Raw genomic sequence first — 17,239 nt, forward strand, 5'->3', positions numbered from 1 at the left:
CGGAAGGAATACAGTCGAAGAACAGTATTGTTAAAACGTATAGGATGAAGATAACGAAATAACAGTAGGTAATTTACAAAACGAACCGTGGATAATATCACGCGACCCCGAGCCTCGACTCGTACACGGAATGCGAAGCCCAACCCTCCCACTCGTCCCTGACACGAGTTTAAGGATATTTGCGAAACGAGCGAGCGAGCGAGCAGAGACAGCCGGCGTGGGTATACATGTTTGCATAAGACGTTGAAATATGCAATAACGTAGAGGTAGCGAGGTCAGGTACAGCAGGCACGCATATTTTATTATATCGTTGCAGAACTGGAGAAGCGGCCGCAGCCGCAGCCGCCTCAGAGCTCCGAGGAGCTGGAGGATTTGCACAAGCTGCTACACTTCCCCGAGGAGGTGGCGATCAGGTTGTCCGAGTCCGAGTACCAGTTGTTCTACCAGGTCCCGCCGAGCGAGTACCTCCGACACGTAGCCCAGGACGTGAGCACACCTCGCAAAAGCCCGCGACCCCCCGCGTCACCTGGCTGCACCCCGAGCACCGCCAACACTGCGACGCAAACCGAGGGTGGGGAGTGGGGGGGACTGGCACCCGTCTTCTCGTCTGTGCAGACCCTCATCAACCGCTTTAATGAGGTAGCCACTCGGCGAGTACGCCGCCGCCCTTGCCCGACCCTAACAAGGTTCTTCGAGCACCTCGACGGAGCGGCTTCTCGAAGAAGATCCGGCTCCTCCTCCCCGTCTCCTTTCGCTTTCTCCCGAAACATTCTCACTTTCTTCTCCGCAGCCGTTGACGAAGCGGGTGGATTCTGTGATCTGGCGGCATGCTAGAAAATTTTAAAATTCGACGAATTACTAGCTCTCTCGCGCCACGTTACGACGGTGGATTTATAAAAACGGAAGAACCGGGGGTTCTGTTTACCTGTAATCCGTTACGCGATCGAGGGGGATTTATGAATTTCGCTACAATGCCGCGCCCTGCAAACGCGGGTGTGCAATTTTGATTGCAATTTGCAAAATCGCTCGGTTTTACCGTGGGCACGGTTTAACGTGTGTAAAGTATCGCGTCGCAGACAGCCGATGAAACGCGTCCGATTTGAGCATAGAATTGTATTTTTAAACGGCATTTGAACCACGGTTAATCGCTGAAAACGCTGAAACCATCGTCACCGTCAAATTGTTTCGACTCTCGCGTATAATAGTACCCGTAATTCGAAATAACCGCTGCCTGCATTGACCGACTTTTCGAGTTTCGCGTGTCGCACAAACGGCTGTGAGAAATTAGACCATTCGGTAAATTACGAGGTCTGACCAATTCTCTTCAAACTGACGGAGTGACCCCCGTCCGGCTCGAACTCCGCACCAGGTGAGATAACATCTCGGTCACGTAGTTCGGATCGATAGGTATAATATAGTTCGCCGTGGTAAAACGGGGAAATAACACCAGGGCAATAAAATTCGACTGCGAGTCTTAATCACGAGCTGTAATCAGCCCATTCGGGAAAAGTGTTGCCCTCGAAACTCGGCCTCGCGAAGCAACAGGCAATTCGTGAAATGTGACCGTCTCGCGGCTGACGGTCGTTCGTCTTTATCGCCTCGGCACGAGCCTGTTATCTCGCAATTTTTTCCCCCCCATTCCCGTCGCCCGGAGTCCTGGACGGTGACTAGGAACGATAAACATACCGCGTTTCTTTCCACGCTTCAGGTGAGCTCATGGGTAACCAACGCTGTAACGAATGGCGTCACCGTCGAAGAAAGACAGGCGGTACTGTCCTGCCTTCTACGGGTCGCTCAGACATGCTGGAATACGGGAAACTTTAACTCGGCGATGGAAATCATAGCCGGACTCAAGTAAGAACGACACCAACGTCTCTCCGCATGCTAGGCTAATTGTTTTCCTGTTGTAAACATTTTCTAATCGATTAATCGATCGTAAAACTTTTAATTTACCCCAGAATAAATTCCACAGTTCCCCCATTATCGACTTAGAGAGGTGAATCGCTCTACCGCTGTGCGTCGGTGCAGGCGATCATTTGAGAAAAGGAAACGGATTTTTCGGATATCATTCGACACCAGCCGTACAAGTTAGATTTTCAGAAAAATCTTAAACTCCATTTCCGTACCGCAGTATTGCCGATGTAAAAGGTGAAACGAGCACCGATATTTTACTTACATTACCCGGGCATTGCACCTTGTAAAAGTAGCGGGGAAACGTGAGACGACAATTGCGGTCGTTACCCGAGAAACCCATCGTATTTCCCCATTCAAAAATATATTTCAGCGAGTTCGCCGCACTGGGTATAGGTATATGAGATATAAGACAGACGTTAACATACAGGTATCCGTCTACGGTTGAATAGATTGTCGAAACGTGCGCTGGAAACTTCTGTTATAACGTCACCGCAGTGATAAGATGGCCGGGCTGAGAAACTTCCGTAGGATACGGCGCTGCTCGAGGATGCATGTCGGGAAACTCTGCTGAACCTCTCCTCGAGGATCGAATACCGGAACGGCACTAATGCGCAAAGATTAACCCCATACGTAGAATTTTTTTTTCCTAGCAAAAGGATACACGCTTTAGACGACAAAAGTTTTCCTCGAGATATACACTTTATACGTATGTGCCGCATGTGTTTCGCAGCCGCGCGCTGTTCGGCGAATTGTCTTCGGTTTATCTTCCGGACGAAGAGACCCTGGTGTACGTCTACCTCGGAAAGTTTCGCGCTGCAGAACCAGCCATCGGATCCAACGAGCAAAGTACCGCGGTGTTAATGTACCGCATAGACGTGCGCGTCCCACCCACACATATGCGGAATAGACATCCTAGTCACCTGATTTTCTAGCGGATAACCCACGGAAGAAGTATTCGGGGAAACACGAGCGCGAAACAGTTCGCAACTGTAAAGTTTAAAATCCGCGGGTGCAGTCGATCGGAGATTATCCATTCAGCGGTGGGATGTGACTCCCTTATCCTGGGGTCTGTTAGTTGGCGCGGATTTCGCAGGAAAGCTCGGACTTCGCAATGCATGCACTCTAATGCACTAATAATTATCGCATCTCCCGTGAAAACCGGTATAATTATTCTGTAATCAGTTTTGCGGGGTTATTGGATCGCGGTGCAATTTCCACTTGTTGTTGTACAGCGCTCATCGGCTCACGTTGTATTCATATAATAATGGGTTTAAACGACTCGTACGTACCGCATGCAAGGTCTCCGTTAATTCGATCTTCTTCGGATAACAATTAGCGCGCGGTCATTTCTGCAGCACAGATTTTCCAACGGATAACTCGAAATAATTCTTTGTTAAGACTCGTTTTTAATCGTATAAGAAGTGAATTTTTCTTCGAGTTAGACGAAATTTGACAACGCTAACTGACTGCGTCGAAAGTTGTTGAATGTTCTTTTCACGTGTCACTCAGATTTTTTGGCGTCGGTTAACTCGACGGAAATAAAGTGGCCTTCAACATCCGTTACAAGCGAGCCGCGCGATTTGACGACCGCCCTGATAGAACCTGTCTTCGGCAAGGCTCAAAGGGTGGAAGAAATTCGAATCCTCGGATTATCGGGCGGTAAATGATGCCTGTCATGTTTCTGAAATATTAGAGGGGAGATACAAGAAGGAAAAATTCTGAGCTGTTGTACCCGTTGTCTACGCATTTTTTTCTTCACTCTGTCTATTCTACTCCTCTCTAACGTTTTCAGGAACACACGCACGTGAGAGGTGAGAAGATTGCGTTCGGCGATCGAGGCAGATATGCTATAACAAAGCGAATTCGGCCAGTATTGCCGCGACCCTTCAATCCTCGCGTTTGCATAATGCCTGTTACGTTCGAGTTTTCTCAAGTATGATTTTTTTTATCCGAGGGTCGCAATGTTCGTTGAACGCATATTGGACTTGATAAAATAATCGGGCTTAAAAGCAGCGGGGGAGCGAAAAAAAATTAAACAGTACATCCATTATCACTGTTAGAAAAATTTAAGCGAACATAATGTTCGAGCAGATCCACTTTATGATTGTGTTATTTGTTACATTTCGGTTAGCGAATATGACGCACAGTTTTGTAATTTTAACGCTTAAATTGTCATATATGCCCATTTAATTTGTCATTTTTACTTTATTTTTCACGTGGTAAAATATAAAAAAATAGTCAAATAAACCCTAAGATTATAGTGGACTTGTGGGGCATTTTTTTTCTGACCGTGTACCTATAAACTGCTAATCCGTATCATCGAGGGTATATTACGTCTCTTAGAAACAATTTGTACAAGTTATCATTGTTTAAAAATTCGAATTCCTTGCGTTTGTCGTATAAAAAAATTTAGCAGTACGATGAGTTGGATTTTAAATACATTACACCTACAAAAGTGAACTTGACTCGGTAACGTTCGCGGACAAGTAATCCCTACAGTTTTCTTTTCCACAGAATGTCCAACGAGGATTTTATTCGGAACAGTAACAGCTCGCATTTCTTATCTGAAGCGGACAGCTGCAGCTTGCACAAAAAAGAAAAAAAGAAATATTAATAAAAAATAAACTGCATCCAACTTTTTCCTCTGTTAACTCGAATGCGCTGCTTTTCATCCGTTCCTGTTCAAACGTTAAAGAGAATGAGAAACGATAGAATTATGGTGAACGAAGTAACCGAATGGCGTTGGCACCTGCACAGCAGCATTCCGCGGGATGAAAAGCTTTGTTAAATTATATATAAGATGGGTAAAAAAGTAGAGGAGAAGGAATAGAGGGACCGGAGTTGGAAGGAGATCGCGATAATGATTCGGATCAAATATTTACCTCTAACGTCGAAGAGAAGAAATAGCTCAGCGAGTGTTAGGCGCAAGATAGTTGTTTTCCAAGTTTAATCACGATCGCTTGCCGCGGATACAGAATCGAGTTTCGACTAGGGTGCGGGAACGGTAAACTCTTAATATTTTATGTGCTTTTTACGAAACGATTCCTGGTGGCGTTACCCTGCGAAAGTTACGAAGCTTCCGACTGTCCGAGTGCCGGTGATAAAGCGACATTCACCTGCGCGGACACGGCGAGGATGGCAAGCTTCTCCATGCACATGCTGCATCCCGGAGGTCGGAACAGTTTCCGGTGCGCGTCCATTAACCTTAGGTTCTAAGGTCGGCCTGCATCCGTAAACCTTTACGAGCCAAGTCAATTTCCGGCGGAGCGCTGTTGCCGGTTTCGGTCCGCGCCGAAGAATCGCGTTCCATATCTTTACATTCCCATTTCGAATTCAAATAACAACCGCAAGGAGAGGCTCTTTGGCGAAAGACGTTTCCTGGGGAGGGTTCGAATTCGACGTAGAATTCACGCCGATGTTCGCGCACCCTTACAGCGCACGAATGCTCGGCTTATTGAACTCGATTCGTCTATTGCCACGGGGTGAAGCGGGTGTCTTCGAAATTTCGAGCTTGCTTTTCGGTGGGATGATAACGGGGCCGGATGACGTCGTCGAAGGGTAAATAAAAACCGGCGGCAAACGACGAAAGATACTTTGCGCCTCGAGTGGAGGGCCGTACTCGCAGTACGGGCAAAAACTCGTCTGTCTGCTTCTTCCCGAGCGTACAAAGCCACTTTGGGGAATAGCCCGAGATGCTGCCGCGGCGACGAAATCATTCTTGAAGTAACTACGAACGCCGGGATAAAATTACTGCGATAAATACAGAAAAATATCGGGGCTACAGTGCTTCTCGAACCCTCGGGACGCGAGTCTCGCGTTTCTCGTGAATCATCGCTTGCCCCTTTTGACGCGACGACGCGACCTCGTAACCCGGCGAAACCAGCCTCACAATGCTATACCTGCATGGAATCAGAATTTTACGCGATACTTCGGCTCGTATTTCACGATACGCGATCCCCTTCGAGGGTCCAAGAGATTGGATGGGATGGGACGAAACGAACTTGTGGCTGAGTTGACTTATTGCCAAAACGGCTCGATCCGCCATCGATCGTTGGAAATAATTGCATGGATGCTCATCGTACGCCTTTCGTCGTGTATAGGGTAGCTCAACTGTGGCAGGAAAAATGCACACTTCGGTCTGTCATAGTTAATAGGTTTGTCGTTACGCGCGCAAAATTTCAAACCCGGTTATTGACCTAGTCAGAGAAAGACAGAGAGAGAGAGAGAGTGATAGAGAGAGAAATGCTCAACCCGAATTTTCAGCACAGAGTCTCACGGGAGAAATGATCTCGAAAACCCTTGTCTGCCAAGTCATCGTGTTATTCTGAACCGCGATATTTGTCGGAAAAAAAAAACAAGCAATTAATCCAAAAGGCTGTGATAGTCAATATCTCGCAGCGAATCATTGGGTCGCATCGACAATACGAACAAGAATTTTTGAGTATAACCAGATTACGATGTAATCTAGATTAAAAACTTCAGTCAAGTTTTCCGTCACCAGTGATAAGAAGAAGTTCTCGTCAAAGTTCGTTACACGAGTAAATAACTTGACCGAAAATTATAATTCGAAACTTGACAATAATTATTGATAAAACAGACGCGCACTTTGTATAATGGGAGTTTCGAGGCACCGAAAAATATGGATCAGCCCGACGTACGACGAATTCACCTACTCTAAACGTCCGTATTTAATTTGAAAAGAAGATTTTTTATCTCACCAACATTTTCATAAGACTGATACGGATCTTCTTTTACGTTTTAATTTTTGGAACAAACTTCCGTTGCAGATCAAACAAGTTAAAACCATTCTGGCAGAGCGTGAACGAGCCGTTGCCAATCTTGGAAGATCTCTCCACCGCTCTCCTCTCTTCCAAGTATGAAGAAGCTCTGGCCCGAGCCCTGGCGATGCCGGAGTGTCCGGTGGTGCCATTTTTCGGAGCGTTCCTCAGGGAGCTGCGCGAGGCTCTGGCCGCCGAGACGAAGGTATAATAAAAGATATGAAAACCGTAACGGTTATACCGCAATATCGGCACCCTCGAGTTCCTCCACGGGGCGGTGGTGGTAGGATGACACTGTTTCGTCAGACGTTTTCAGGCACTCACGTCCAGCCACCCGCCGCCGGAAACAGGGCTCTTCCGCAAGTCGAAGCGCACCAACGGCTACCGGGGTGCGGGGCAGGGGTTTCTATCGGCCTCCAGCAGCTACGACGGTTGTAGGCCGGCGGAAACTACTTGCCTCCGTCCCGGCTCCTCGTCGTTAAAACAGTTTCATGATCCGTGTCGGATCGAGTCCGAGGGTTAAAATGCACGCAATAGGTGCACGACCCCCGCCTCGTTGTGAATTTTCTGCGACGGCGACTCGGGAGGGATTTCACAGGGGTTGAACGAGCCTCTTATCCGTATACGTGCGTGCACACATACCTGTGAACTTCGAAGAAGATCGCGCGTTTCAAGTGGCACCTGGGTTCACCTTTGTCGGCGTTGAATCGCCGCGAATATTGCACCGCGGCGTTGTGCTTTCTGCACGATCCTCGGTGAGCATTTTATGCCGTAAATTTATCCTACCGCCGTGCAGCATCGGCAGAGGAACGGAACCGTCAAAGGAAAGCTGGCGCTCTGCGGGACGTGCGGAAATGCAAGCGAGTCTCTCTGCTCTTTGCATATCCACGGTAGCATTCCGAGTACAGGCATCAGCTTTGCCACTCGGGAATTTCTCAGTTACACCCCCGTTTCTAGTCGAGGCGGTTCGCCCCGATCTGCGTAGGTGGTTAACACACGTCTGATCGAAAGTCTGCCCCCCTTTTTCGGCTGTCCCGAGGGCGTCGCGACGCTCGTATGGGTATAATCTGAGATTAATCGAGTTTGTTCTCAGAAGACGGCGAGACGCGGCTGGCATCCGTCTTCTCTCTCTCTCTCTCTCTCTCTCTCTCTCTCTCTCTCTCTCTCTCTCTCTCTCCTTCTCTCCCTCTCGCACTCTCGTTGTGGTTGAAATTCTGGTCGCCGCGGCCGGAAGAGCGGAGGAAATTGGCTAAAACAATACACAGAGCCGACGAGTTAATCCGAGGCTTTGTTCTCCGAGCGAGTGCCTGTCGCGAGTCCCGAATTCATTGGGAATTATTAAAATGTGAAAACGATTCTGTAACTCGTCGTGACGGCGTCGTCTCGTCGCCCCGACGACGATCCTCCCTACTACGGGAAATATCGATTTTCAACTTTACAACAGACACGTTCGCTATTGCACCGCCGAATTTACGTTACACCTACCTCGCACAGTTTTCAACCTTCGGACGTTCTTCTCCTTTTCCTCCTCCTCTTTTTGCCTCTTCGCAACACCGTTTAACGTGCAATTATCGCACGATTATATAATATTCAGGTCACGCGTTATATTATTATTCAAGACAGCTCCCACATATTCTGCATGCATTATAAATACGTATATCTATAACACGCATATATATTTTCAAGGTGTTTCCTACGTTGACCTATTTTCTCGTCGCGCAGCCTCCGTCAGCTTCTGTATTATACAGATGAAACTGTCAACCAACTCGATTCTAACGATTTCTTGCTTCCGGAATTAGAAGTTTAATTGGCAGATGGATGATTGGCTTAACTTGGCTTGGTAACTTTTCTTCTTTTTCCATACTCTTCAGTTTGTTATTTTTCTATGTTTTTTCACCCGCAATCTCCAATACGCACTCGGCAACCTTCACGCAGTACGCGATAAATCGTGAAAAGCCTCTTGTATATACATATATACGCTTGATTTATATTAGGCAGCGAGGAAAATCTCGTTTCGCGGTATACGGTACCTCTGAAACAAATTTTCAACGTAATCCGTTCCTTCGATTCACACCTATAGCTGCAGCCTCGAACCTTGAATGGTATTTTCTGACTCGGTTTTGCTTCAAACTTCCGTAATCATTCGATACTCGTAAATTTTTGAGTGCTTCGACCTTTCGATCCGAATTCAAATGGCTTAGTTTGTGATTTTGATACTTGAACACGACTCATACTTCTCTCGCCACGCGCTGTAGACCCAAGCGTGATATCCGATTCGGATAAGGCGTCTTGCTGAGATTTCTGCGCAGAATGCCACAAGGTGGGAATAACGTCGAGGCGAGAATCACACGACAGCGTATTTACCTCGTGAAATAAGAACAATACCGTCGCCTTCGTGGTCCCAGAATCACTCTGCATCGCGGCAGGCAGGGTTTCACGACTGCTGTCACGTTTACTCATACCTTTATCATCGACCTCGGGATAGCACTTGTATTTCCTGCAAGAGGGTGAATCATTTCGTTCCGCTTCACGGTCACGTTTCTTTATCTTTCCTCGCTCCCGAACCGTGATCGTTAATTTCTGAGTCTCGATCCATCAAAAATTCCCATTCACCTCAACGAGACCCCCGATGATCTGAGTTTAAAATTGCCAGAGTATCGGCTCTCACCTTCGTTTGCACCATTTTTTCATTCAGTGAGAAAATTACGTCTAACATCCTTCGAAAGTTTCAACAAAACCAGATGCGTGTATTGCCTATCCTCACGTCGTCTAACTTTCCTCGAGAAGGAGAGAGAAACAGAGAGAGAGAGAGAGAGAGAGAGTATTCAGCGCGACGAAAGGTCACCGCCCGACTTTGTTTTCAGTACAAGGCTGGGTCGGAGCCGAAAGAGGAGAGTTTGTATGCTAGCAGTAACAAGGGTGAGCCCCTTGAACATGTGCCTTCATCCTCGCCTGGCGCGAGGATCAGTGTGGAGAGTAATGCGGAGGCACCCGCGGGGTGGAGTTCGACGAGTAGTTCGGCAAAGTTCCGCCTTGAAGTGGTCGACGACACCCAGGCAGTGCTGGACAAGGTGGGGCTCTTCCACCAGCACCATCACGCCCGGGGAAAGGACGCGACGACGAGCTCGCTCCACCGGACCCTGAGCATTCACACGACGGCCCTGGAGCAGGCCTACATGACGGAGGAGTGCGACGAGAACGACTACCACCTGGACCTGGACACCTACCAGCCGGTTCAGCCGCTGGCGAACGATCACGGGGTGGCGATTTTCCCGGTCGGAGCTCCCCACGCCGGGATGAATCACCACGTCCTCCAGGTACGACGCAAGGCCGCTCGGATAAAGCTCCGGGGCTCGAGGACGAGCCGAGGCCCGGCGGCTTCCTCTTCCTCTTCCTCTTTCGCCACCCTATTCGAGTAGTGCGACGATATAGATAGTGAGATGCACAAGTTTACCGAGGATCAGGATCTGTTCGAGGGCTCTGCAAGAATTTACCGGAACCTAACGGAATTACTCTCCTTTACTTACTCCCGTCTCTACACCATTTCTCAACGCGAACCCAAACCCTGTAAACGTAGTCGATGTTCGGTAGCAAATTTTACTTCTCTTCGCGCCGAGCTACTCTCAGTTTCCTACATTCGATGAATCCATCTGTCTCTAATTCTATACGTACCACGTCGTCGGAGTTGTATAATTATACGTTTATACTGATACGTAGGTACCATGATTGAATGATCCAAAAATAAAACTATGTTCCGTATAAATTCAAGGCCCCCTTTTCGCGTTATGTATTAATCTTTACTACGGTCAATACGGGTATAGTTCTGGACACCCTATTCGCGTCGATGTGTAGTTCAGGTAAAATTATGGCAGAAACTCTACACTTGCGTGATTTGGATCTCGTTATCAGTCGCAGTACGTTTTCAAGCACTCCAAAGTAGTCACTGTCACGGTTTTCCGCTTTTCAGACGTCCAATGAGTTGGAGTAGATTAGATGCACCACTTGTGGTCATTTTTAAAAAATTTTGTACCTATGTATACGAGAATTCGAGTTCAAGCAAGTTTGATTGTTAAATGCAGGATATCTTGGTAATTAATATACTTTACTGTTAAAAAATTAGTATTAGCTAATTCCATTTCTCTCCCTCTGTATTCTTACACCTTTTCCACACCCATACGCTTTGTCTCTAAACTCACTCATATTCTAACTCTGAACAACCTCACATTACAGACTCCTCACCTACCTTCCGACCTGCACACTTCGTTTCTACTGTTCGGTCAAGTTCCTCACAGTAAACATGTAACTGATATTCCAAGTATACCCAAAGTTATTCAACCCTCACCCTAACCTCCGGTTATTCGAAAACGTGAAAGCGAAGCCGAACCAACCTGTTCCTTTCCGCTCGGGAATAGACAACCTTCACAGACGTAACATTCACGTAAATCAAAGTACGTACCTCCATACCATTTCCGACCACAAAAGAAACACATACCGAGGCCAAGACTAAAACCGGTACATCTACCCTCGTACCGCACAAAAAAATACAGCGAACACCATGGCTGGACGAAGGATCAACCTGCTTCGTCCAGGGTAGCAAAAAAGCAGCGAGGTCGTGTTCGGTTCTCGTTAGCGTCCGCGGCTCGAGGAATAGGTAGCTTCTTGGGTTTCTGGCTAGCTTTAACTGGAATTTTCTCCCCTCCACGAATCCCCGTAAAATAATACTCACGCGAATGCTTCCTTGAGAGAAATGAGCAGCATACGGGTGTTGGGTCGGCAGATCCTGCACCACGGAACGACCTTGGTCCACTGGGACTGCGACGGAGGAACGTCGAGGACGGCGTTGGTTTACGCCCGCGTCGACCGCGCCTGTGGCACCTTCACCTGGGAGAAACCGACCTGGAGTCCCCTGAAGACCGCATCCCTCGGGACTACGGTCACCGAGTTCTCGCTCTTCGTCAATCCCGAGGAGTCACTTCCGGCGGGGCTAACGACCAAGTACGCGGCCCGACTTCCGGACTGCGCCGCGGTCACCCTCGAGGACGGATACCTGGACCTCAGCTCCGTCAAGGAGATTATGATCGGATGCTGCGACCGCGACCGCGACTCCGACCTCAGGGCCATCTGCAAAAGGTACGGACTCCCGGGTTCCGATTCCTGCATTGGCCTGATGTACGGTACCAGCCTTTCCGACAACCGGCTCATCTTTCTGCTCTGTCCGCCCGCCCTGAACAAGTGAGTTCTTCGAAGTTCTTTTTATCGCTTTTTATCGCGTGCTCTCTTAAACGGCAATATAATGGTTTCCGAGACGGGTGGGGGGGTTCCAATATTATCCCGAATCCCGGGTGAAGGGAGGAAAAATTTTGCATGCGAATTTACCGACACCTAAGGGCTTTTTATACACATAATTCAGAGGCTGATCGGAACGAGGGTGACGCTCTTTCTTATATACGAAATCGGCTTACGCGGTGTTTCACTTCGCGCTTCGCTCGGTGCATTACGTATTACAATTTTATCCGAAAATGATAAACGAGATAAATTAAAGGAAATGGTACGCGTGCGGGAGTTCCTTTTCTATTTGCGATTAAAGAGAAATTGAAATTTCGTTGCGTAAAGTAGCGTTACGTACACGGATTAGATACGAGGGTAAATTTTTTTCTTTTAATCGCTGTTCGAACTCATCGTGCGGTCGATTATACCAAAAATAATGTTTTTCCTGCTTACGGTGTTTCGTTAAATAGTGGAAATAACATTTTCCAGGCAACTAACTCTACACGCGTGTCGGTACATAATTTATGTGCGACCGGAGGGACTGAATACGAGTATAGGTTGCCCGAGATACGGTGTATTTTAGTAGAGAAACGGTTCAAATAGACAGTCTGACTCCTTTATGTAAGTTAGAAGACGAGTTGAGTCGTGTATAGGGCGAAGCTTATATATTTCCCACTGTTTGAAATTCACTTCAGGCTTCTTCCTGTCGAGAGCTGGCGCAGCTTCGAACTTCAAGACGACTGTACAAACTTTCGATAGCTATTATACGCTAAAGCGGGGAGTTGAGTAACTGATTATTCTAATGGCCGCACAGATGACTAAATGATGAGTCATTCAACCCCGTGAATAATCTACCCCGCATATTGAATCGGGCAGGTATTTTTCGGACGGTGGTTGACAAGATCGCCTTGTAAGAAGTTATACCTTTGTTTTTATAAGCCTCTTTAATCCTCCTTCGTCATCTTGGTCCTACTTCTCCACGGACGGTAATAATTGGGTATCAATTTACGCTATCGCCAGATCTCCGAAGCTTCCGGGAAAATTGATTCGAAAATTGATACTAAAGGGGCGGTTTCAAGTTTGACATCAATTTATTATCGATTTATTACCGGCCTTTATTCGCGAGCGGGGAAAATATAAGGGCGCAACGAACCGAGACCCGCAACTTTAGGGAGCTTGTAAACAAAAAAAAAAGGAAATGGAAAAGGAAGACGAAATTGCTAGGACCAAATTCTGCAGCCCCCGTTCCTCCGGGCACGATCTGCAGCCGGATCGTTGATAATCATATCGTTCACTCGTGTTCCCTCGTTTGCCGAACAGAATTTGGTACATGGGATTGTGCTGGATACTTCGGGGCTTGAAACGTCAGCAACAACTCACCGATCGAAGATCACGATGGCTGAAGGAGAAATTCCTTCAGCTGTATTTCGAGGAGCCGGGAATAATGCCGGTCACTGCTGACGCGATTCGCGTTTTCGGCGGACGTGATTGGGCCTTGACGGACAGCATCGGCACGCTCTCACCGACCGGAAGTGCCACGATGCGCCGCCGAAACGTGAAGGGAAAGAAGACGAAATCCATCGGAAACATCCACGCGCTGACTAAGGTACGAACTCAGATTTTCACGTTCGCGAGAGGAAGTGAAATTCCTCCGATTTGTCTGTTTCCAAATTGTCGTTCATAAATTATCTCACCGCGCTTCTGGCCGTTTCGGACCCGTTATAAAAATAACTCTCACGTGATGTTGTATACGACGTATAACTATGTTGGGCATAGTTATATGGCATATACGTATAACTAGCCGTACAAGTACCTGGTGAATAATAACGTGGCCGCAGGTTGGTCGATTGAATTTTCATCGAGGCCACTGTGATGTGTTCCGTACCTACACGTTTTAATTTTCACCAGTTTCCCGAAGACTGTTACAGGTAATATCGACTAGACGTAACCGTCTAGCAATTTTATCAACATCGTATGCATTTTCACCGAGTTTCCCATATTAGTCTTCGTTATGTATCGAAATTTGTTACGTAAGAGTTACTCGGCAATCAGAGTTTGAAAATTTTATAACGAGGATGAATTTAGTCTTTGAGACAGGAATAATTGCCCGTGAGTCAATAACGCGACGGGTAATGACGCATCGATTTTGATTGAACGTGACACAATGACACTGTGAAGCATCGTTATGGTTAGAATATTTTTGCACCTGTGGTGCGGAAATACCGAAAATTGAAAGCACCCACTTGATTCACCTTTTGAACCAGTACCAATCAAATTCAACGAAGTACATATCGGCTGATAAATTGGAAGATAAAGTGAATTAACGCATGAAAAATTGAAAAATAAACACTAACATATAGGAGTATCGTCTGAAGCTTTTCACGATGAACAACCTCTCTGAATTTAAATTGAAAATGAAGTTGGGGTATCTTGTACACTTTCGTAAGCTGAGTTAACAAGAAAGGCTGTGGTTACCATTCCAGTCGATGTAAAAGGGTAGTTTTCAGCCACAGCGAACCCGGGAATCGAGCGCTGATTAATTAAATGAGAAAATTAATATTAGCAGGTTAGCTCGTAGGATTGTGACAAAACACACGAACTGTGGAGGTATTTGAACAATAGTCGTCGACGAATGCTGAATTTCTAATGATTACAATCAATAATTACTAAGAGCATGAAATTCGTTTGAGGTTTTTCGTCTTCGAAAATTACGTAGGCTGAAACGATTTTTATTTTGTGAAATGGCGTCAAGTTTTTTTTCTAATTCGGTGACACTGATTACGAATTCACTACTCGTTCTGTCGTATCGCATCAGCTTTTCAATAAAATGAATATAGCGGTAATTTATAGTTTTTTCATAAAAATAATTATTTTCAATTCTAATTCAAGCCAATAAGTTGTGGCACTCTTTCCACGAGTCAAAAAACATCAGAACTATAGAAACAAGATACCAAAGTCGATGAAATATAAATGTGATGGCTGATTACTATTGGTCGTTGAAACGTAACATTGAAATAAAATCAATAAAAAAATCACGCCCAGGCGTAAATTTATAGATAAACGTAACGTAAACTCGTAATGTAACAATTGCGATTGATACTTTCGTTGTAAATATTTGAATAAAGATATTTTGAACTAAATAAATTGAATTTATCTTGAAAAATGTACAATAAACGTTTTTTTAGTTTTGTAAAAAAGAAACCAGATGTGATGGAAAGTAAACGCAGACACTTCTAGATTCAGGACACGTGAAATAAAAAATAATAGCCATTGGAATGAAAACAATATTCAAAATTTTTTCATACGTCGGCCTGCGTTATTCGCGAACGACGACAGAATGGAAAAAATTAGAATAGCAGAGAATTGAAAAATACGAACGGATCCAGCGAGTCTCGTCTTTTACTGCTAATAGAATTATTTCTTCGATTTCGATTTAGCGCGTACACATATCGGTAATTGAATTTCGGGCCTCGGATCTACTTCCATCGATCATTGACCATAGAACGTAAAAATAGCTTTGTACCATGCGATCGCGTAACGTGTATTTGTTTGCGTGCGCGCGTCCGTCGGCGGTAGATTTTCGATATACTACTTTTTCCTCTATTGCGTGAGTTTTCGCGATTGCCTCGGATGCTGCATTCTCTACGGATTATTGCTATTTCGCAGTTTCCCCGAGGCGGTCCGATAAAACTTAAAGAGGATACTCGATACGATACTCGGGCTTCCATCTACGCCTTTCCACTGTTTTGCACGATTGTTTTTTCTATCCGGCTTCAAGCGATAGAAGCCCACGGCATACTCCCAATGGTTGTTCGTGCTTCTTATTTCTTTTTCTTTTATTCTTTCATTCCTTTTCTCGTCGCTCTATTTTCCTTTCCTTCGTTGGACATTATTTTTCACTTCACCCGATTGCCTTGCCACATCTTATTTACCTGCATACGTGTATATTGTATATATATATATATATATATATATATATTTACAGAATAGATATAGTTTATATACGTACACACGATTTGTTTCACTAGCTGCAGTACGTACAGGTCGGCCATTCCCTCTGCTACTTGCAGATTTATCATTTATTCAACTACCTAGTGGTTCATGCCTCTACAGCCCAACGAGCTTCAAATTTCCGTTCCGAGTGCCTAAATTAATTAAAAAGTACCCACCCACTGCCTGCTTCGCCAGGGATAAGCGTTAAAAATTCGTTACGGACACGCTATTCCCTTGCCAAATTCATCATTCATGTTATAAGCACCATAGTGTACGATGTACGCATCGCATATCGTCTGGTTCGTACGTTACTTGTTACACGGTTCGAATAACTTCAATTGTGTCTTGCAAATTATTTAGAAGTGAATGTTAGAGTCGACCTATCACCAGGTTTTCTCCTTATCTCGAGCGTTCTTCATTTCGCATTCGAAGCAAGAAGAAGTGCGTTGTTTGGAGTGTAGAAGCTTTTGCAGCACACCCTGGAGTCATATAATTGAAACTGATGGCACTTGCGTGAAAGTTTTGTTGAGATGACGCGACGCGGAAAAAAATACGTTATTCTACGAAATGATTTCGTTCTCTTAGTCGCTAGATTATCCGTCTCGAAAATTCCAGCTTTTATACCTAATTTGAACATTTCTATAATGAGAGAAATTTCTAACTGTCATTATTTTTTACTGGAAGAGTTCATTAATACAGCTCTAGGTACAAAATAATAATGATTTTTTTATAAGCTGTTCCACGAAAATCTGGCACGTTACACTATTCTTTTTGATTATGGTCACTCTTACCGTATTTATTGCGACAATTTCATATTGTTGCAGCAACGAATTGAAGTTACGACCTTTTTTAACATTGAAAGAATGTGATTATGTGTAACAAAAAAAAAAAAAACTACAGATTTAATGTTGTAATAACCAAAAAAATATGGCAGTGGCAACTACAATTACGTTAAATAGTGATTTGTCACTCGTTTTCTTATAATTCAAACAATATTTAAACCGTTATGGCAATGAAAATCTTCTCAGTGTATATTATGGCTAAGATGATTTTTGAAGCAACGACCTGCGATGTTTTTCTTAGAAACTCTGAAACACTGCGGTGGAACTCCAAATTTGAATGAGTGAAAATTCCCAAATTCCCAGTGAAAACCAATATCTACCAGTGGAAAAAAATCACCGACTATTCGGTAACTCTTCACTGATATTTCACGAATTTCCGGCGTATAGGCGCTCAGATTTTTTCCATCGGTATACTTGGACCTGGTTCACGGACGGCGTTTAATT

At 45.4% G+C, this 17,239-nt stretch overlaps 1 protein-coding gene across 1 annotated transcript in view; it reads left to right on the forward strand.

Moving 5' to 3' along the window:
- Positions 1-320: 320 nt before the first annotated feature.
- LOC124180146 (1-phosphatidylinositol 4,5-bisphosphate phosphodiesterase epsilon-1-like) overlaps positions 321-17,239 on the forward strand; it is a 28,328-nt gene continuing 11,409 nt past the window's right edge. The window contains exons 1-6 of the mRNA XM_046565261.1: positions 321-639; positions 1,709-1,854; positions 6,702-6,897; positions 9,557-10,009; positions 11,470-11,924; positions 13,281-13,566. Coding sequence (XP_046421217.1) covers positions 1,832-1,854; positions 6,702-6,897; positions 9,557-10,009; positions 11,470-11,924; positions 13,281-13,566 — 1,413 coding nt within the window. The 5' untranslated portion in view covers positions 321-639; positions 1,709-1,831. The remainder of the gene's footprint in view (positions 640-1,708; positions 1,855-6,701; positions 6,898-9,556; positions 10,010-11,469; positions 11,925-13,280; positions 13,567-17,239) is intronic.

This window comes from Neodiprion fabricii, chromosome 4 (genome assembly GCF_021155785.1).
Source record: "Neodiprion fabricii isolate iyNeoFabr1 chromosome 4, iyNeoFabr1.1, whole genome shotgun sequence".
In the NCBI taxonomy this organism is placed as follows: Eukaryota; Metazoa; Arthropoda; class Insecta; order Hymenoptera; family Diprionidae; genus Neodiprion; species Neodiprion fabricii.